This window comes from Dicentrarchus labrax, unplaced genomic scaffold (assembly GCF_905237075.1).
Source record: "Dicentrarchus labrax unplaced genomic scaffold, dlabrax2021, whole genome shotgun sequence".
Taxonomy (NCBI): domain Eukaryota; kingdom Metazoa; phylum Chordata; class Actinopteri; family Moronidae; genus Dicentrarchus; species Dicentrarchus labrax.
In genome coordinates, this window is record NW_026136718.1 from 28,339,401 (window position 1) to 28,361,349 (window position 21,949).

At 39.7% G+C, this 21,949-nt stretch overlaps 1 protein-coding gene across 5 annotated transcripts in view; it reads right to left on the reverse strand.

Moving 5' to 3' along the window:
* Positions 1-21,949, reverse strand: part of ect2 (epithelial cell transforming 2) — a 47,701-nt gene that overhangs the window by 14,305 nt on the left and 11,447 nt on the right. For 3 of the 5 annotated variants that reach the window (XM_051377767.1, XM_051377768.1, XM_051377766.1), the window contains 18 exons: positions 20,336-20,518; positions 19,682-19,771; positions 19,064-19,171; positions 17,086-17,159; positions 12,206-12,336; positions 11,763-11,878; positions 11,198-11,260; positions 10,726-10,951; positions 10,366-10,551; positions 8,814-8,938; positions 5,836-5,955; positions 5,647-5,715; positions 4,724-4,834; positions 4,223-4,319; positions 3,873-3,954; positions 3,138-3,216; positions 2,082-2,201; positions 659-797 (listed from right to left, as the gene is read on the reverse strand). In XM_051377767.1, the coding sequence (XP_051233727.1) occupies positions 659-797; positions 2,082-2,201; positions 3,138-3,216; positions 3,873-3,954; positions 4,223-4,319; positions 4,724-4,834; positions 5,647-5,715; positions 5,836-5,955; positions 8,814-8,938; positions 10,366-10,551; positions 10,726-10,951; positions 11,198-11,260; positions 11,763-11,878; positions 12,206-12,336; positions 17,086-17,159; positions 19,064-19,171; positions 19,682-19,771; positions 20,336-20,518 (2,119 nt within the window). The remainder of the gene's footprint in view (positions 1-658; positions 798-2,081; positions 2,202-3,137; positions 3,217-3,872; positions 3,955-4,222; positions 4,320-4,723; positions 4,835-5,646; positions 5,716-5,835; positions 5,956-8,813; positions 8,939-10,365; positions 10,552-10,725; positions 10,952-11,197; positions 11,261-11,762; positions 11,879-12,205; positions 12,337-17,085; positions 17,160-19,063; positions 19,172-19,681; positions 19,772-20,335; positions 20,519-21,949) is intronic. The other 2 variants (XM_051377769.1, XM_051377770.1) reach the window with 1 other exon arrangement.

Below are 21,949 nucleotides of genomic sequence, written 5' to 3' on the forward strand. Positions count from 1 at the left end.
CTTTAGATGAACATTTTGTACGGAAGTGGAACTGTGGATTCTGACCCCTATCACTGTGGTTTCAATGTATGAAAACACATTAGGAAGGGATGTTTGAATAGCCAGTATGGACAGGAGGAATGATCACAACAAGCAAAACCTGTCTGAACGTTTCTATGGACACCTGGTTATTGTTTTGACATTGTTTTAATTGATTTAAAAAACTACCTGATAATTCAGTTGGAAGTTTTTCTCTCTTTCTTGTTGGTGTCTCATAGCAAACAAAAAACCAACCTTTGAGACAGCTACTTAATTTAAGAAATTAGCAAAGTAACCATTACACTTTTAATGACATCCATGCCTGCTGTGGGACTTGATAATGAAATGATTTTAGCAGTTGTGAGGAGTATTTGGATTTTGCAGCTCAGTGTGGAGTATCCTTGAATGAAAGGACTGGGAAACAGCTTCTGCCATCAATAATGTTCAAAGGAAGGGAGTGGAAATCCTACAGTTGGTTTGTCATTGTTTCCAACATTGTGCTGTATTACAGTGACGCCTTCAAAAGGGTGTTTAACAACCTTTGGGTATTACAATGAAAGAACATTAACCCCCCTTTGATAACATACATATGAAGTGATGAGCAGTAACTTCATTAGTTTCCAGTGTGTCACTGTGTTACCCTCTGAGTCCTGCAGGTCCAGCACTCTTCGAATCTGGGACAGCGGCATCAGTGCGATGTGTTTGAGCGGGGGCGGGGGTCTCGTCTGTCCAAGTGGACTCTTAAATGTATTGATCACCTTGTGTCGCTTCCTTGCAATCTGCATAGACACATACACACCCGAAAAACGAGCACAACATCAGACAAGAACTTTGGAGGTAAAGGAAGAAAGTACGTTTGTGTGCGTATGTGCGTGTGTCCTGTTCTTTCGATTGTGAACTGAGAGTAGGTGCATTCTGCAGCATGTGGGTGAAGCTGCTATCGTTTACTTGGCAATAAATCAATGAGGCCTTCATAGAGGTAAACGATGCAACTCATTAATGCCACATTAATTAGATGCTGAGAAGGACGAAAGAGGGAGGGAGAGGATGAAATAGGACACTACATCATAGGTCATTGTTATTGTGGCAGTGTGAGTGAAGAGGGTGAGAGAGTGATTATATGAATGTAAGAGTTAATCAATGAGCAGTGTTGATGGACCCACACTAACAACACTCACTCAATATACATACAGGACTACATGGAAGACTGAAATCCATGTGTACACACACACACACAGGCTCATTAGGAGGTGTCCCTGACACTCCTGAATCAGCACAGCCACCCACCTCATCTCTTCATGATTGCCTGCCCCGTTCTGTTCTTATGTTGCCCCTTAGCTAATTAACACACACTGACCGTGTCAGCAATGATAGACCGCATACACATGAATTGATCACCTTTCCAATCTCACTACTCTGTAAAAGAGCCCTTTCCTCCTCACCACTGAATGTGGATCTCAGCACGTTCTTAAACACATGCTGAGATCCATGCTGAGTCTCCCTTAACAAACAAGGTAGAGAGGAAGAACGGCGCAGGAGATGGAAGCATTTACGGAGACTTTTCCTAACATGACTGGTTAAATGATAACAGAGTTTAAATTGGTGAAAACAGAAAGGGCTTTTTGGTGATGCAGCAACTTCTACATATACAATATTGGATATGGTTACACTTCATAGTTGAACTACCAATTGCATACCCAAACTGCAACCAACACACCAAATTTGTATCACATATACAACTCCCATTTAAATATTTAGAAACTAATTAGAAACTAATTAATTAACTAATTTATTGAGTATGACAATCTTTGAACAGTTGAGCAAGCCTCAGTTAGAACCTCTGCCTCCTTTCCTGTACTTAGATATGCTATGTGCTAGGCTTGTCTATGTTGAAAAGACAACCATATTTTGGGGATAGTTAAAAGATAACATATATATAGTCACATCTTAAGTGAGATAATGTTTTTTTATAAGTAGATTTAGTGCTAACATAGCTAATAAGCTACTTTTATTCATGTAGGTGAAGATTCAAGTACAGTATTGGTGTTGGTGGGCATTCTCACCTCAAGGCAGTCATTGAAGAGGAAGAGTGTGACATGTTCTCCGCGATCACATGGCTGGTCTCCCAGGGCAATAGTTTCTACTCTGTAAACCAGGCTGCGATGGGAGGACAGCAAGTTGGCCTGCAAGGAAGATGAAGCATAGAAAGTGAGAGGAAGGTGTGGAGAAAGGTGGTCGAAACAGTGGTAGAAAATGGAATACAGGCAAAGAATTGGAGAGCAGACTTAAAGTTATGGAGATTGAATATGGAATTATGTTCATTCTTCCAAGGTTTCTGCAGATTACAACAGCTTAAATGTAGATGTAAGGCTTTTTAAAACCTATTAAAGACTCGTATGAATGCAAACTTAAAACTATTTCACTTCTATACTGATAAAAAAAAGTATGAAGGATCTGAAGGAAAATTGGTTGCAGTTGTTACAGCTGGAAGTTACAAGCAAGAATGAAAAATGTGACTTCATACAAGTAACGTTCTCTTCATTAATCTGATTTTAAGACCTGTAAAAATCATATATAAAACATTGTGAGGCCTAAACTTAAGATAATTGGATTTTAGACTTTTTAAGACCCTTCCCTGTTCTTCATATTACTAGACATTCCAATTATAATTAGTTGATTAAATAATGTAAACAACACCATCAAAAACAGACAATATGTGCAGTGGAAAGACTTTCTACTAACTTACAGTCCATATGTATTTAATCCGTACTACTTCTTCAAAAGCTATGACCTATATTTTAAAATCAAAATACTAATAATTTTAAAAAGGGAGCCACACATCTATGGTATTTTCTTCAATAAGAAACATGTCATTTTGAACGCTCCCGTTTCAGTTAAACAGTCTATTGGAACAGCTTATTGATGACATCTGGTGGAAGACATCACAGCGCCACTGTCTGAGCAATCGTAAAATACACTGATCTGTACACAGTCTGCAACGGGTATATTTTAAGGGACAACATGCATATGTTTGTTTTCTCATGTGGAATAGTATGAATAAAAAATTATAGCACTAACAAAACCACAGACATGCAAACAATAATAATGCTCAATCTTACAGGACAGCCATCAACTTCATAAACAACATCAAAGATCTGCTTCTGGCCCTCGGTCTTCCTCTTGTCCTCGTTGATGTGACTGGTGGCGAGGAAAGGGAGACGGGAAGTTGGAAAATGGAAGAAAATAATGTAATTGCTCATCTCAGTAATGCTGAAACAATTAGGCAATAAATGAACTAGCTGGCCACCAATCAATGACAATTTTTATAATCCATCACTTGTCTTAGCTGTTCATCAAGGGAAAATGCCAACATTTGCTGGCTCCAACTTTTCAACTTTTTTTCCCAGATCATTGTAGATTGAACATCTTTTGGGTTTTAGACTGTTGATCAGACTAAACAAGCAATTTAAAGATATTTATTGGGCATATTAAACTATTTTCTAACCTGCCAGGGTAATTCTCATGCGGTTGTTTTGACAACAGCTCGAAGGATTTGAGCATAATGTGACACCACTGAATATGACCTTCCAATGATCCAAAAATGCACTGAAATATCAAGGAGTACTCCAAAATCTGGTCTCAGATATGTCAAGACTTAACCAACTTCAACTGGAAATAAAAAATAAACTTAAATAAAAATCACTTGTTTCTTGCTAACTACTCAATTATAATTGCTCAACAATTATTACAAGCTGAACATACAATGAAGATTTAGCACAATAAGAGTACATACGGTGGTGGAAATGATCAAACAATGCTGTCACCAAGGAAAGGGTAAGGTCATGCCAACTCACGTCATAACCTCTTTCAGAGACTCAATAGCTTTCTCCAGTTTTATCTTGTCTGGGTTGTCATCTGACGTATGCTTCTTTATGTCTGCAATGGTGGAAGAAAGGGAAAGTTTGTTAAGAAGCAGACAGGCAGGAAGGAAGAGATGAAAATCATGAAGAGAAAGGTGAGAAGAAAAGAATAGGGAGGAAAAGAAATTGCAGACAGTATCAACAGGAGACAATGGAGGAGGGAGACAGGTATGGAAGGAGAAAGATAAGGGGGAAAAGACAAGGAGGGATGTAATTAGCACAAGACATGTTTTTTTTCAAACTGTTTGAACAGAGGGGTGAGTATGTGAGTGTGTGTGTGTTACCGTTTAGAAGAAGGGCCACACTAGGCAATCTCTGTACAGGTCGGATTAGCAGCTCCACCAGCGTCTGCCTGCCGCACTCTGGCTTGGCCTGGTTGATCTGTAGAATAAAAGCGTTGAACAGTGTGTGTGTGTGTGTTTGTGTAAACCTGAAGGACACATTCGGACAGAAAAGTTTGCACAGCATGCCAACCATCCAGCTAAAAGAAGGTCAATTTGTCTGTTCAACAGGCCACTTTTGCAGATAGTAGCCAGTATTTTCTTTATAAACTGTCACTACTTCGCTCAATTTAAATGTCCTGCACTACTTTTGTATTCGTAACTTTATTATACACATTATAACATTATGTTGAAATGCACTCAAGAAACCAGGTTACATGGCTATAGTTTGCAGTGTTTCTGTGAAGTGGTGTCAGAAGGTTTTCATGGTATTTTTTTCTCTGCCACCATTTGAAAGTCTCATCTGTAGGTGCTGTCCACCAGTCAGGCAAACAAAGGTCGTACCTTGAGAAAAGCATGGAAGCGTGGCTTTTGTTTCTCACACCGAACAATAGTTTCCTTGCTCATTTCAAAGAAGTTGACAAAGGGTGGGTAGGCCTTCACCAGCTCTTTAGACTGCAGAGACAGAAGATAAGGAGGACAGGTCAGAGGCATTAAAAGGACGATCCACACAGATGCAAGAATAAGGTTACACAAACATTTTGAATTAAATCTGGATTGTTTGAAGTTGTTAAACTAGTCTTATGGAATAATTCTCAGTACCACTTAGGAATGGGACAATATATACGATATTGATTTTATTGATTTCCTGATTTATTTTGAATTGCCACAAGTAGAATCCTGCAACTTTCTTTTCAAAAAACCTACGCCTGTCATTATGGCAGAAGGTTGCGTTTGCTCTTGCCTATTTTCTGAGTAACTAGAAATGGTGAATTACTGTAATAAGCTTTGAAGCTCAATACATGGATCTTGTTTAGATAAAGAATGAATAAAAAGCATTGTTGTCATCAAAGACGAATTCAACCCATGATGTTATTCAACGTGGCATCACAGCCGAAAACATCCCTGAAAAGTGGTCAGGGACCATTCCGGTTTAGCCTTGCATGCAAATACCTGCCCTCAAACTGTTTGAGTGATTTACCAGTGCCAGAAGAAATACTGCAAGCCCGATGTCACAGTTCACCCCACGTGAGCATGGATTGGTCTCCTCAGGTAGACCTTTATCAGCTGTTGTAAGCAACTTTCAAAATGAACTACTTCTGATTCTTTCTTGTGTTATAGATGATTTTACTCTTTTTTAAACGGATTATATTTCAACAAGGCTGCAAAACTTCATAAATAAGCACAAATAGGTTTGTACTTTCTTGAATCTTTCCATGCACATTTGTGTAACATCTGCCTGCTAGTAGAGATTGGTTATTACTTACATATTTGAGTATGATGTCTCCTACACTCTTATCCTCTGACCAGTCTGAAAGGAGATCTTCAAGGTCACTCTGATGAACAAACCATCACACACAGAAAGACAACAAGTCAAAAACTCCTCTTAAAAAACTACACCATCACAATAATCGGGTCAAACTTGGTTTTGATAGAAACCGTCAAAGGCACACTACCTTTATTCTGGTGTGGACTTCGTAGATGTCTGGGATGCTGCCAAATATCGTTTTCATTTCTTCCTGGGCTAGGATGGGTCCGCCCACCTGCCCCTCTTTTTCCAATGGAAGCTTGAAAAGCTTCAAAAGAAAAACAGATATGAGAGAGGTGCACAAACACTCTAGCACCATAATGTTACAGTAAATTGCACAAAACATCAATGGGCAGTACTCAAGATGCTTTCAAAGCTTAGGCATCAGCAATACAGTATGTTTCATTAGGTCAATAAAAATAGGCACATATAACATGTCTACACACTGTATTTACAAGATGTAGCCTAATCTGTTGATTCCTTCATTTGCCATTTCATTGTGTCAACTGTAGTTTGGTTAATTTGGTCCTAACTAAAGGGAAAAAGAGCACTAGTCTGCTTCATGTTCACACTAACTAAAAGACAAACCAAGAACAGCAAAAACTATATTATAGAGACTGGCAGGTAACGCATTCATTGTGTTATGTAGAAAAATCAACAGTGAGTTTCTTTTTTATTCTGCCTCAAAGACGTCATAAAGAAATAACTGATCATGAGTTGAGACAACAACTGGACCTCATATATTATAAATATTTAACAACAGGTAGAAATATGACAAAATAAGGCGTTTAATTGCAATATTAGGGGAGGATAGTCATCGTGTGCTCGTTATGTTTTACTCATTTTTAACTTGGGGACTGATAAAATACATGGAGAAGGACAAGATAAACATCAATTTTAACCCTTCTTCACTTTCTGATGTATCAGGAAAAACATCAGTCAACTGCTGACAAATCTGTGGTTTGTCCAATTTACTTACTACAACTACATTTCACTTGGTGAGATAAAAAGGTGGGTCTCTCTCTTGGGGTGTTTGTCTTGGGGGTGCCTAGACATCTTCCCTGATTGGTTCAAATAAACTCCTGGTGTGGGCCAGAGTCCCTTGCAAAAAACCCTGCTTTGACACAACTGTGGGGGGAAACTGAGAGCATGACCTTAAACTACAAGGGAGAGGTCTTCACAGGTCCACTTGGTTCATAATAACAGACATCCAAATTTCAGTCAGTCTAAATTGGTGGGGTAGGGTCCTGTTGTATTGCCCAAGTGGACACCACATGAACCCTGAAAACATTTTTTCACATTTATGCAAGCAATCTTGAGCTGTACCCAACTCAGAATGTTGTCAGTTGAATCAGATTTGGCTGTTCAATAAAAAGATTCCACTATGGGTTACTTTTTTTCAGTTAAGCACCACACTAAACTCCTCTATCATCAGTTCCTGCGGTGGAGACGTAGCTCCATGAGTCATGTTTCACCTGTAAGACTGTGATTTGAACACAACACATTTCAACACAGTTGGAGCAAGTAAACGTGTGTGTCCTGCTTATAGTTCAGTTATAAAATCTGAGTACACCACAGAGCGTCTCTCCTACAGGACTGCTGACAGTGCTGTTGGTCGAAGAGACAATCACAGTGGACGGCAGTAGAGGAGGCTGGACCACCATCAAAAGTGGTTCAGCCGACTCCCCCACCGTCACATTGCCCTCCGCTAACTATCACCCTTATCTGCTTCCATCACTGTTAGTTTTGTGGTTTGAGGTAATTTTGAGATTCGGTTTGTAAAGTGCCGAGATTCCACTGACAAGGTCAGAGTCGACTCAAATAATCCAGTTTTCAGGGGCAACAGTCTGTGGGGTGGCCGTAATGCAATCTACTATAGGGCCTTAACTCATATTATCCTGTGCACTTACAGATGTAAATCAAGAAAACAAAAAAAATGCAACACATTCTGTGGAAAACAATATACGTTCCAGGATTAACTGTTGTCTGAAAAAAATATAATAATTGTGAACAACATGATTTGGCTCTCCTCTGATGAGTGATTACTCATGGTGGGAACTGTTGAGTCACCTTAAATAATGAGGAATGCGCTCTATTTGACAAGTGTCCTGAGATAACATGTGTTGTGATTTGGCGCTACAGAAATAACATTTTAAATGAACTGAATTGATAGTACGCTGTGACATGTTAGTGTCATACACACAGGCAGTGAGACTGTGTTACTGTTGTGTCATGTTGAAAAATGAAATCCAATTAGCAATCTACAGTCTGCTGCTCATCTGAACACAGGCTTGCACTATCTCCTGCCTCAGTAAATAGCTGTGAGATGAAAAACGGAACTGCTGCATTCAGAAATATGGATGAAGTACATTTTCTGTGAGGTGAAAAAGGAGCATGGATCGACTATGAAATAGGCTGGATTATGGAGTAAGCTTCAACTGGTTTCTTGTGATAAATGGCACAGTAGTGGAGCTACAGCTGCATTATTAGCAGCATGTGGCGAATTAGTTTTTAAAATTCAACACCAAGAGGCTAACTTTATATTCCCAGATTTAAAACTAACCAGCTTTTGGTGAGTTAAGCCCAGGAGAATACAACAGAGAAGACAGATTACAAAGAGAGGGCAAAAATCGAGGAAGGGTGTTTGAGGCAGAAAGAGAGAGACGTAGGGAGAGGAAGCATGAATGAAAAAGAAGCAACATCAAAATGGAGGGAGCTATAGTTAAGAAAAAAAGCAAAAAGAGTAAAAGATTTTGAAGGGGCAGGAGACAGAAGGAAAAATGGTCAGGCAGGTCATTTTCTCCCTCACTGGTCAGCTGTCTGACTCTCTGCTGGGACCAACTGATAAGACAGGCCAAGAGAGAGCATGCAAACACACACACACACACACACACACACAGGCACACACACGCACAGGCACACGCACAGGCACACGCAGGCACACACAGGCACACACAGGCACACACAGGCACACACAACACACACACACACACACACACACACAGACCCCTTTAATGATTGTAGCTTAGCCTGAAACTGTTGTCAGGGGCAACTGACTGGCCAACCTGTGAGGGAGCGTTAGAATAGAAGTCCACATTGTGCTAACACACAGACACACACTGCTACCTGTAGGATGGTGCTTAAAATGTCTACATAGTTGCTCTCAGTCTGGTAGAGCTCCTTGGAGACCTGCCACCTGGCTGACTGCTTGGACAGAACCGGAGTCGAACTTTTGGATGGCTTCGAACTCTCTGGAGGAACAAGACAGGCAGGGAGGAGGGAAGGTTGTTAATACTGCAGCGAGGCACGAAAAGACACTTTCAGGTGTATGTTTTAGCAATCAGAATGAGATTGAGGCTGAATCCAAATGACCTACTGTAGAAACGGTGTATGCATGTGTTGAAGGTCATTTATTTGCTTCACCTCAGCCAATGGAAAGACACCTTTTCAGTTTTGATATTTTTCAACCGAGAGAAAACTTTTATGATAAAGTTTCTGCTTTCCTGGAACTCTGACATCAAGACACCACCAGTACGTGGGCTGATCTGTGCCAGCTTTGTATAACAATGCAATTATTATTATTATTATTATTAAATCCATTTCACGTTTTGAATCTGCTTATTCAATTTAAATTCTTTTAAATGCCTTATGGAATCTCATGAGGTTTAGCTTTGTTTACTTGACAGTAACTACAGTTAAATGTGATCATTAAGTTGCTAAACTTAAAAAGATTAATACAATATGCATAAATTGCTCACTACATACCTTGGCCAAGTACAGACACCAGCTTGCAGTAGGCACATTAAGCAAACAACTACGACTGCACAATTAATACAAATATGATTGAAATAATATTGCAATATGGCAAAGTGCAATATACAAATAGCAGAAGTTGCAATGTTTTGATGAAGGTAAACTGTGTGACAAACAGCATTATAATGAAATACTGTAGTGCTGCAGAGATGCCCTGGCCTACAAATCTTCTTCTGCAGATGTTATTAGCTTGTGTGTAGCTGTGTGATACAAAAATGATCACTCCTACTCTAATCATATCGCAGTATCGGTCAGAACAATTGCAATATGATGCATGTTTTTACCATATGGTGCAGCCCTACAAACAACGGATACAAGTTTAATTTAGGCACTATTTAATTAACAAAATCTGTTCAAATGTGACGCAGATGAAGTTTGTCATTTCAACCAGTCAAACTGAAGGTGTGTGCAGGCTAAAGAATGAGAGCCTGCTACCAAAATGTTTTCTACATTACTGTCATAATAAAAAAAGAGGGAGGAGAAAAGCTTCCAGTACAGTTTTATTGGTATAAGTGAAACTAGTTCTCAGAACCTAACACTACAGCCCCTAAATATATCACAGCTATTTGCATAATACACAAGACAATGCTGGCAATTTTAATTTAAAAGGACACGCCTCGTCTAATGTAAGGCAAGAACAGCTTTGTATTTATACCAGGTATTTGTGCCTTCAGGCCCAGTACTACTCTCCATGTTCACATATGTACCCCACTACTCTGACCTGAAGTTTTCACTGTTCCACTCATGACTTACTTATCATTACATAATTTATCATTACTCATTACAGACTTCTTTCATCCTCCTAACACATACTTTGGCCTGATGTCAACATCAGCACAGTCCTACTGCTGAAGCAAAACCTGACCTGCAGAAGTTCCTGGCTGCTGCTCCTCCTCTGGTTGCTGAAAGGGATTTGTACTCTGGTAGGACCTTTTCCTCCTCTCTTCCCTGTCTGTCCTAATCCTCCTTTCCCTGGTTTTCCTTCTTCTTATCCTATTCCTGGTCACAGTATCGCCTCCTTTGCTCTCTGAACTGTTCCCTACTCTGTCTTCTGGAATAAAGAGAGGGGTTCATCTTGTTATTGTTCTCTTATGAAGAAGAGGGAATCGACCATCATCATAGAAATATCCTCTAAGGTATTGCATTTTTCCATCAGTATATAGCAGAAATGGCTTTTAGGGTTGGATGAAGCAGGTGTTTTCCACTCACTCCCCTGTCGTCTTACCTGCCAAGGCCTTGCACGTCTCAGGGGTGTTAGAGATGTCCAGCAGCGAACCTATGGACAGGTTGTGCTCTGCCGATGGCCTCTTGCGTGGCGGAGGGAATGGGGAGATCTCCGTCTCCTTGGTGAGCTGAGCGAGCGTGTCCCTCAGACGCCGACGCTTGCGGTTACTGTTGGGGGTGGTGAGTGACAGGAGGGACACCGCCTTCTTCATGGCTGGGCTGTCATTCTGGAGTACAGTGGGAGAAAAAGATAAATATGTAAGACAAGATGAATATAAGGGCAGAAGGCCAGCTACACATCTTGTAAATTGTGATCTGATCTGATGATACCATTTCAACTTCCAAAATTAAAAAAAGGGCACAGAGAACTAGGACGATGAAATTGCCCTCCTCTGGCTACTGGAGGAACCTGAACGGGGGGCCTCCCAACACATACTTGAAACAGGAACGGGAGCAATGTAAATATCACTCACCTTCTCGTAGAGGTACATAGACTCTCCAGCCCGAGCGTCCATCTGAATGCTTCCCCAGAACCACTACCACAGAAGAGAGAGAGAAATGTATTTAATGACCCCTGGATTAGGACAGAGGTAGGTAGAAAAAAAGATTTGACACTATAATGACATACCGTACACATTCCTTTGAAAACCAATAAACATGGCACAGTAAAGAAAAGGCCGTATTGATTGTGGGGTTAAAACTACAGCTAAACCACCCCTCTACCTTGGTTCGAATCATTCTTCCGCTGGAAGAGGAAATCTATTATTGATCCTCCTCTCTGACAGCGCAGACAGAAAAAGGAAGAGCAGAGACTGCATCAACTGAGGTTTAACATAAAAGGAGTCCTGATCAGATGATCATTTGGCATTCTGTTGAGGAGGAAAAAACATTTCCTATTTTCCTCCTGTCCCCCTTGGGTTTGCATCCTCCTGGAGCAAAAGTATCTCGATTATTCTGTTATGTCAAGATAGTACTTGACCAGTATCACAGAACTAACTCTACTCTTTCCAAAAAACAAACAACAACTGAAAGACCTACCTCCTGTTTGACTGCAAAGAGTTTCTTGGAGGGAGAAAATGGTAGCTCCTTTACTGAGTTTTCCTCTATCACCATGTGTGTACACCTCTCATTTCCAACCTCAAGATAACTGCCACCTTAGACACAGAAAAACAGGGATATTATGATGAGGAAATATACACATCATAGCTTAGCAACTGTACCTGTCACGTTTTGGGTTTCCCCAACATGATGAAACAGTGCGTATGGTGCTCTAGTAAGAACAATACATTTTTAAAAATCTTTCCAAAACCAAAAATACAGTGTATGCACTGTAAACAGTAGGTCTGTTTTCTCCAACATAAGCCGCTAGTTAGCCCAGCTGACTAATTTATTACAGGCGGACGGAACCACAAAAAAAAAAAAAAAAAACAACAACAACAACAACAGCATAATGGTCAATCCTGGTTTGCTGCAGCACTGACCATGTTTGAGAGTCCTCTCCTCCATGTTGGCCTTCTCTTCAGCTGAGAAACCCAAAAAACTCAGGATGCAGTCCTGGAATGGAGGCACTTTGAACTCTGTTCGAAACTCCTCTTCTCCTGCATGGAAGCACCTAGATAGATGAAGGTGGGAGAAACACGGTTATTTTCCCAACTATGTAATTGTTCGAATGTGAATGTGCAAGGTCATACAACTGTCAAGTACACAGTTTTCTGATAATACATTCTATTTATTCTATTATATTTATGTGTGTAGATCAAGCAATTATTTAGGAAATTGAACAGAAAATCTACTGTGCAGTAACTCTTCTGAAGGGAGAAAAGAGAAAAAGCATTAAAAAAAAACTAGAAAATTCCTAAAGAAATTTTGAGTGTGCCTGGCTCTGGCCCGTTTATTAATACCATGTCTTCCTCTCTAGAACGCTAGCTAGCGCTAGCCTAATAATACCTTGTCATTCTCTTTAGCTAGCTAACTAGCGCTAGCACATTAATACCTTGTCATTCTCTTCAGCTAGCTAGCTAGCTAGCGCTAGCTTATTCATACCAGAGAATGTCTAATAAGGGGAGAAGTTCCACTCTGTACACTTCCGGCTTCTGAACTGTTGCAGTTCCACTCTGGCTCCATATGAGGGCGCTCACAGGATGAGTGCAGAATGAATGGCAGTCTATGGAGCTATACCCTCAAAATCCCTTTTCTCAGGATATCATTTTTTGTCTAGTAATTTGAATGTTGCATTCGAAAGGGGGTGCAAAGAAATTACACATTGCTGGGTGTTAGATTTTTAAGAGTCACTTATTTGCTTTAAAAAAGTCTTTTAAAATGTCAATGACGTCACTGACCTATTTATTCTCCTGTACAGCACTTTGGTCAACTTTGGTTGTTTTTAAAGTGCTTAACAAATAAAGTTGGATTGGATACACATCGTACGGCCAGAGATACTGCTTTACAGCAAGCCTTGAGTCTCTTTGTGCTTCCGCGCTCTGCACTTCCTTTTCTCTCGAGGCATCGACAACACAGACATAACGATAGGCAGATTAAGTACCAGCAACCCCAAAAAAAGTTAACGCCATAACGTTCTGGTCCCGCTTCGGATGCCACGATGCCATCAAGCGGGATCTCTGGTCGTAATCAGTCCTTCACTGACCAATCAGCGTTCATTAGCAGAATGCTAGCGTGTTATGGGCAACAACAACTCGTCCTGTAAGAGATCGAAAGGACATAAGAACTCGTTCATTCAACTTTCGACCTATAACCCATGTTGAACTTGCAAAAACTACAATCAAATCTGAGATTTCTCAACGACAATCAGGTGAAAGAGACAAATTTAGCCGTCTACCTCCATCTGCTCCCATTCATTTTGCACTCATGGGCGATCGCCCCCAGTGGAACTCTGGTGGAACTGCAACCAAAATTTGGTACAATGGGACTTAATAGAGAGTGGCCAGGCTCTCCGTAGATGGGCTCTGTTAATAGCTTAAATACTCCTCTGTAGCTAGCTATGTGTGTGCATGTATATGTACGTTCACAGGAAGGCTTTGGTTGTCGTGACAACCAGGGGAGGCCACAGCACTCGAGTCTCCTGAGAGAGACAGAAAATCTCAAAATGAACCCCCTCAAACCATTGGCCAGGAATGACCAAAAAACGAAATGAAAACCGAATAGACTGAGGATTGTCATCTTGTTGACTATAGGACTGCCGAGTTTCAGTGGCTAAAGTTAAAAAATGTGACCTCGGGAGATTGAGAAAGAAATGGTGCAATGAGTTCTTTTCAAAATTTCTTCTCTCCAATTAACATGGCATTAGATGGGGCCGTGAGAGGGTGTTGCTGGCACATCAGTGCATTTCCCGCCAAAACTATTTGTCTGACAGCTTCAGCAGTGGTATCACTGCGACCCAAACGGATTTACCTACGTTTATATCTATAAATTATTTCTGTAGAGTGACATTTGTGGCCTTTACAAATTTATTTTTTGACAAATATTTCTCTCTCACTCCACTCTAACTGAAACGGCAGTTAAAATCAGTTGGCCATTCTACCAATACACACCCATTAATTTTTTGGCCTGGTTTTTGGCGATTTATCGGCAAACTGTTTGGTGAAACGGTTAGAAAAGTCCTAGCACTAATTTCCCGGCCGAGCCGCACGTTTAGATACCTTTTTTGTGTATGTGTGACCAAAACTGCGGGAAGAGTAGTCGACCAAAAAACGACATTGGAGAGTAATACCTGTTCACAGTCAAGCTTGTGAGCTGCAGGCTTTGGTTGCTAGGCAACCAGGTCCAGAAATCGGTGATTATTTTCAGTTGGCCATTCTACCAATTCACACCCATTCATTTTTTGGCCTGGTTTTTGGCGATTTATTGGCAAACTGTTTTGCAAAACGCTTAGAAAAGTCATAGCACTAATGTCCCCACCGAGCCGCACGTTTTGGTACCTTTTTGTGTATGTGCAACCAAAACTGCGGGAGGAGTAGTCGACCGAAAAACGTACGGAAGAATAATAATAAGCACGGGGAATAATAGTAGTGTGCTTTTCCATGCACACTAATAAAAAATACAGTACCGTATGCGCAAACTAATAATACTGTGCAATTCAATCAAAAGTAGTTCCTAGTTAATCATGTACTGTATTAAGTGCAACTAGAATAAAATGATTCAACGTTATCATAATTAACAGAGACTGATATGAAAACCATATAAATAATATGAACCAGATTTCATGCAAAACTGAAAGAAACCCCAGCCACTTCACAATTGTCCCTTAAAAAAACAGCCTTATACCACAGCATGGGTTATATTATCTATTTCAGCTTTTATCAGTATTATGGTATGCCTTGGTAGTTAAGTAACAGGACATTGCAGTACTTTGAGATAATTTAGAAACAGGACAGCTTTACATTCCATAATATAATATATTTATCAATTGTAAAATGTCCTATTCAAAACATTCGGTATTATTGTCAGTATTCTTGCCCTTTCCACTGGAGGAACTTTACACCCCCTAAACTGGGCCTTCACATAACGTGACGTTTTGAGAATCTTGTGAGGAATTTCACAAACTGATAGGTTTCTGATACACACAATTAAAAGGGCAAAGGCGGAACTTATGATGTGACTTTTTATGTGGCGTTAGCTTGGCGAGTGAGGTTGTTGGGACAGGTAACAATTTAAGAAGTGATACAGATATTGTTCATATTTTCTTGAACATGAGATACAAATTACAATAGAAAATCCAGAGCACTGCCAGGGCTGACACAAGCTTATTGGTGGTCCAAAACAGTGCCTGGCATGCAGGGCTCCAGACTAAATTTTTGCATTGGTTGCACTGGTGCGCCTCACTTTTTTTTTTTTTTGGTGCACCAGCACAAAATTTAGGTGCAGCCAAATTTTTCATTGCGTCGCCTTTAACGCCATAAGGTCACCTTTTTATCGCTCTTCATAACTTTCATATAATGTGAATGATTTTTAAACAAGAATAAGGTGTAGAGAAATGCTTGTCTTTATTTGAAGCACAATTATATATAAAAAGAAAAATAAAGTGTTTAAAGTGCTTCACTGAGCTGAAGTTGAACATTTCAAACTAAAACACTAAGCAAAATAAAACATTTCCAAATAAAAGAGGACCTGATTCCTACTACCTGCTGCTGAAATGCAGAAAAAAAACTTTCAATATTTCTGCCTCTCTTCATTTTCCCTCATTTTGTCGCGTTTATTTTATTTTTTCGTTTCAGTTAGTCAGCTATTCTGGCGCTCAGGTTGCGCACAAAGACCAGGACACAGGTGAACAGGACCACAGCCAATCAGAGGCAAAGACCCCCCCGAGCTCTGTCTCTTATTGGTTTAGAACACGATATGATCCTACCATGAGTGTGTGGGTTCGGTCACAGGAGAACACAGAGAGATGATGCGCTTGCGAAATAAATTTATGTTTTCACCCGGGCAGCGTCAGGTGCACCAGTGCGACCTAGAAAAATTATTAGTCGCACTCTGGAGCCCTGTCATGTCTAACACCTTCATAGTTTTACTTAGTTTTAACAGTGAAAATCGAAGTAAAACATTTGATAAATGCTTTTTTTTCGGGATGTCACGATCTCAAACAAAGGCTTTTAGTATTGGGTATCTGCTGAAACCAAGTCTGGTCTGATACTTGTGTTTACACTGCAGCAGAATATATGCAATGTTGACTACATATGTATGTGGCATATTGAAAAACAAATTGAGTTCTGGTTCAAAAGTGTGAAATGTATCATCTTGAATTATTGATATATGAATTAAATTTGAGACTTCAGAAAATTGATGTGATGCAATCATCTAGAGAGAAGACATCTATTCTGTTCAAGTTGTTAGAACTAGAGAAACACTCACGGGAGGGGAGCATACAAAGCTTCACTTTTGTCTGCCATCAACAGCTGATTGGAATTTTAACCAGTGACAGAGAAGGTCAGCACTGGATGACAGAGTTTAGCAAATCTGTGTATTTTACTCTCTGGGGCTGTTCTGTAAAGACTTTTATAATATCACAACTTCTAAACAACCCATATCAATTTCAGGTTTAAATATACTATATTCTGGTTTGCCCCACCCCTTTCAGTTGAAGCACCACCCACACCCTGGTTTATACCCCACCCATTCAGAGTACAAATAATTTAGTTGGTTGAATAGATACACGGTGTACTTACTCATCCCTTTTTGATACGTCATTATCTTATCTTAACTCTCAAATATCAACATAGGTATCGATCTCAAAACTGTTTTTTTTTTCTTGTCTAATAAACACAAATAGAAAATGGCTAAAAATTATAAAATACAAGCATCAACACAACAACGTTACAGAGGCTTCCTTCAAGGATTTTAAACTTACACATCGTCTCTTCTCTCCCAGGCCTTGTGAATCCATGATGGAGTGAGGATGGGCGTCCCCATGCACACTGCCAGCTGAGAGGTGAAGGCACAATAAGACACAGTAAAGAGAGAGAAAAACAAAATACATGAGTAAATGTGCAACCAAGAGATGAGGCAGACAGAGGAAAACAATAACAGAAAGAAGGGCATGACATTTATCTGTGTACAATTTTATAACTATAAGACCTTCAAATAGTTTCACTGTCACTGCTCACAGTACAACAATCTCCCGAGTCTGTTTTCATTACTCCTGATCGCCCTGTCACTCAGAATCACAATACGAGTACGACAGGTACAAACAGTTTCCACTTCAGGCGCAATACAAAAACAAGTATGAGAGGCTCCGTGGTTGCCTTTTTTTAGTTAGCGTCACACTTTCAAATGGAAAACAGCCTTGGCTGTCTGTCACCAAACCAACATGTTCTCACTGCATTTTGTCTTGTTCTGCAAGAACAAAATATACCACCCACAAGACTTTTGCAAGAAAAAGGGGAAATAACTCACTAACTGAGAGGAGGGAGAGCAAAAAAAAAAGATTAAATAGAAAATCACTGCCAGAGATGATTGAAAGAAGTACAGCATCAAGCATCTGTTAATCCGAGCGTCAATCTATCCATCCTCCCATCTATCCATTTCTATGTATCCCTATGGAGGAGGCCATGTATTGAACTCGGTTTAAAGAGGATCCAACAGGGAATTAAATTACCACTTTCTGACATCAGACACTGGGATTCAAGCTATGCTGACAGGAACTTCAAATCATTTCCTGCTCCTTCTGTTTATTTCAGCCAGAGAACGTGCTACACAATCAGTGGAAGGGTGGTGTAAAAGGAAACTTTATAAAATAAATAAATAATCAATCAATCGCGCTCGGCCACCACCAATGAGTGAAAGCAACTGAAACACAACAGAAGTAAAACATTTACGTTGTTATTTTTCTGTTCCTTCTGTTGACTGTTGGTGCTTTTATTTGTCGAATGTATTAAAGAAAACTGGCAGATACAATAGCGTTTTTCACACACGTTAGGATATACTGGACAATACTCACAAAAGAGAAAGGGCTTTAAAAGACTGTGTAAAGTCATAATAAATATGATTTCTGAGTTTCTCACACCAAAGAAAAAAATTGTTAAAAAAGTGTGTTCTGCCAAATTTTAATGATTCAAAGAATCGGCAAGTATATATAATTAGTTTTAAAAAATGGGGGGGGGAAATTGCATTGTTCTCTGCGCATAGACGCTGGGGGGCGTGTCCACTGGGGCGCTGAAGTGACCGAGCTGCTCACTGAATTTACTTTACACAGACTGTAAATATTCCAATAGTTCCACATACAAAATGTCCACTACAGATGATTTATCTGTGGTAATTTTGTTTGCCATGCAGAAGCAGGCAACAATATTATCATTGTAATTATCTTAATATGTTGTAATGTGTGTATTTTAGTTGTTTATTGCCTTTTAGTTTGTTTCATCATTTTTGAAATTACAAAAATACATATCTGATGGTATTTATTGAAAGCTGGGACATACAGTGTACACTGACCAGCCATAACATCATGAGCACTGACAGGTGAAGTGAATAACACTGATTATCTGGTTATCATGGCTCCTGTCAGTGGGTGGGTTATATTAGGCAGCAAGTGAACATTTTGTCCTCAGAGTTGATGTGTTAAAAGCAGGAAAAATGGGCAGCGTGAGGATTTGAGCCACTTTGACAAGGGCCACATTGTGATGGCTAGAAGACTGGGTCAGAGCATCTCCAAACCTAGGTGCCCAGGTAGTCATAATGTTACAGCTGGTGTATATTGCAATAAAGTAAAGATAAATATACATTTTTGTAACAATATTGCCCTACTGCACAGCAGTATTAATGTCAGAGATAGACCGAGTAAAAAGATTGCAAGATCAGAGTAAACCAAAACCTAAGCATGTACGAACCCTGTATTTCTCTCCATGAGTAGAGTAGGCGATGAGATGAGTAACCTTGGTGCTGAAGTCTTTCCGGATGGTCCCACCCATGTGATGAACCAGATTCACCAAGTTCTTCTACATGGAAACACAAAAATGCCAAGCACAAGCTCAGCATAACATGTGTTATTCTGCAGTAAATTTTACCTTCGTGAAAGTTTTTAGATGTTTAAGCTGTTGTGAAGAGGCGTTGACTGAGCTTTAGGGTAATCTGATGACTGCAGCTTACAGTGCTGCTGACTTGTATTGCATTATACTGAGTGGTGTTTCTAGTATTGAATCTTCCCTTATTGATATAAAGGGATAAATAACACATTATCACAAACAGTTTAACATGGTATATTTTGACTGCAGAACAACTGTAACTGCCACAATGACAATAAACTGAATCAATATAATTCTAGAAGTCTAAGAAAACCTGAACGTTATACTCCATGAAGGTAGAAATTAGCAAGGCTGTTGTATTAGACGCCATTTTAGATAGGTGTACCTAATAAACTGGCAACTGAGTGTACTGATATCAATATGTCGGCAATAACCTAATACAGGCCGATATATCAGATTTATCTATTTATCGCTCTAACTCACCATTTCCTCTTTGTTCCTGAAGCCGGTGAAACACAGCGACAGGTTAAGCATTGTGGTGCAGTAGAGAGGACGGCATGAGAACTGTAGAGGCTGTGGGGAATGGAAGAGGCAGAAATCAGTGCAATGAATGTGTTGAATTAAGTATAAAAATACATTTTAATACTTTTAATATATAATATATACTAAAAGATATATAATAATAATATAAATTTTTTCAATAGCATGACATACATGATTATTTTTATGCCAGATAATGCCTGACATGGGTGAATAACTGCACAATGGCCTAACACCATCTTCCCTGTTATCAAGAGATTTTTATGATGTTCTGCAGTGCAGTCTGTGTGTGCGTGCAGTCTTCAGCTGACAAATATGTGGAGTGCTCCGTCTTGTTGAAAGCAGCCACAGTCAGGGCATATTGTTCATGTTCGACATTAGCATCCTATGTGAAGTCTCTGTCAGACAGACAGTGAGGCAGGCCGACATTTTTCATGTGAATTCCAGGTTGAAAAGGTTTGAGGAGCCATGTTTTTCACCGACGTGGAGACATGTATTTTTGATCATTCATGTCAATTATTTTTAGATTACACCAATATGTGTGAATCTAGTTTGTGACACATCTCAAAATAAACATGTTGTGAATAAGGGACTTACTTCCTCCTTCGCAGCACAGTGCAGCACAACGGGAGGCCCAATAATGCGGTTGTCGCGTTTGTAGAGGTAGCTGTAGTCGGGAGAATCAAAGTCTGTGAGGACGAACACCGTCTCGAAATCAGTGTTCTCTCCGTCTCCAAACTCCTGTACGTTGTCTGTGATTATGCACGGCGTGTTGATGTCCTGAATGGGAAGAATCACAATATGGAAAAATGGAGCAGTTCAAGGCAGGACTGGTGAAGCAAATTTAATATTCAGAAGTGCAGGAAATTAACCAGAAAATTACCAGTGTGAGTGTGAATGAAAGGTTTGTTAGCCTTGTTAGTCAGGCTGTTGGATTTTGTATTTAATAGTTAATTTTATTATAAGCAAATAATCTCTGTAATGAGCAAATACAAAAAAATAAAATATATATGAATTCAAAGGATAATAGCAGAATTATTTCATTTGTTTCTTGTCAACAAATCCCATTAAATCCCATAATTGTGGAGGCAGAACTCCACATAAGAAAGAAAATCACTTAAGTTTGATATATTATGGCCTGATTGAGTTGTTATGCTGGCGAATGTAAGTCCAATATTCATCCTGCTTTTGGCTGTGTTTTGGTCTCCACCAAGTCCTGCACGACCATATATTTGTTTTACTACAGACCTAATTCCTCACTCAAATGTAATTCAGTAAGTAAACTGCATCACAGGAGGAATGATCAAATAATCAAATAATGACTGATTCACATTTGGTGCTACTAAGCATTTTTAAAAAAGATTTCAATGAAGATTTTATTTGGTGAAATATTTTCTTCCATGTACCAAGGCTGGGGGAGCTCTTAAATACCACAGCAGCCATCTCCAATCCATCAAGGAAAATAGGTGTAGAGAAGACTGCAGTCCACAATCATTCACTCTTACACATACAGTAGACACAATCATATTTTGTCTCTCTGTGCTATACAGCAAAAAAGAAAGAACAATGCTCAGTGCTGCATGAAAACAATCAATTTTTCCCACTCAGATGAGAGAATGCGTTACTTTGATTAGAGTGGAGTTGTTTGAATCAGTGACTTTGATAACAGAGAGCAGAAATTAAATCACAAACTAAGTGTCGGGCTGCTTATGGGCAGAGCTGGCAGTGCAGGAGGGGTGAAATGACTTGTGCTACCTGTAAACCTGCCCATAAAACAAATTACCTCAGAAAAATTTGTTCCAGTAGGTGTCACAGGACAAAGGCAGAGGAAGTGGAGAGGCATCGACGGAGTGACACACACAGTTAGAATTATATTTGGTATTACACTGTTAGGATCCACACTGCTTTAGACACTTGTGTGTTAAAGGAACAGTTTAACATTTTGGGAAAAACACTTTATTGCTTTCTTTCTACAAGGTGAGATGAGCAGATCATTTTAACAAGTAGTATACCTTAGCTTGGTGTAAAGCCACAGAACTGAGGGCAACAGCTGGCTCTGGCTAAGATTCAAAAATACACCTCCAAACATTACTACAGTTCCCCATGTCTCGTTTGTTTTCTCTCTACATGTGACTTAGAGTCTACAGCCATGCTAGCAGCTCTATAAGGCAGTGCCTTGAGCAAATGCCACCATCAGCATGCTAACATGCT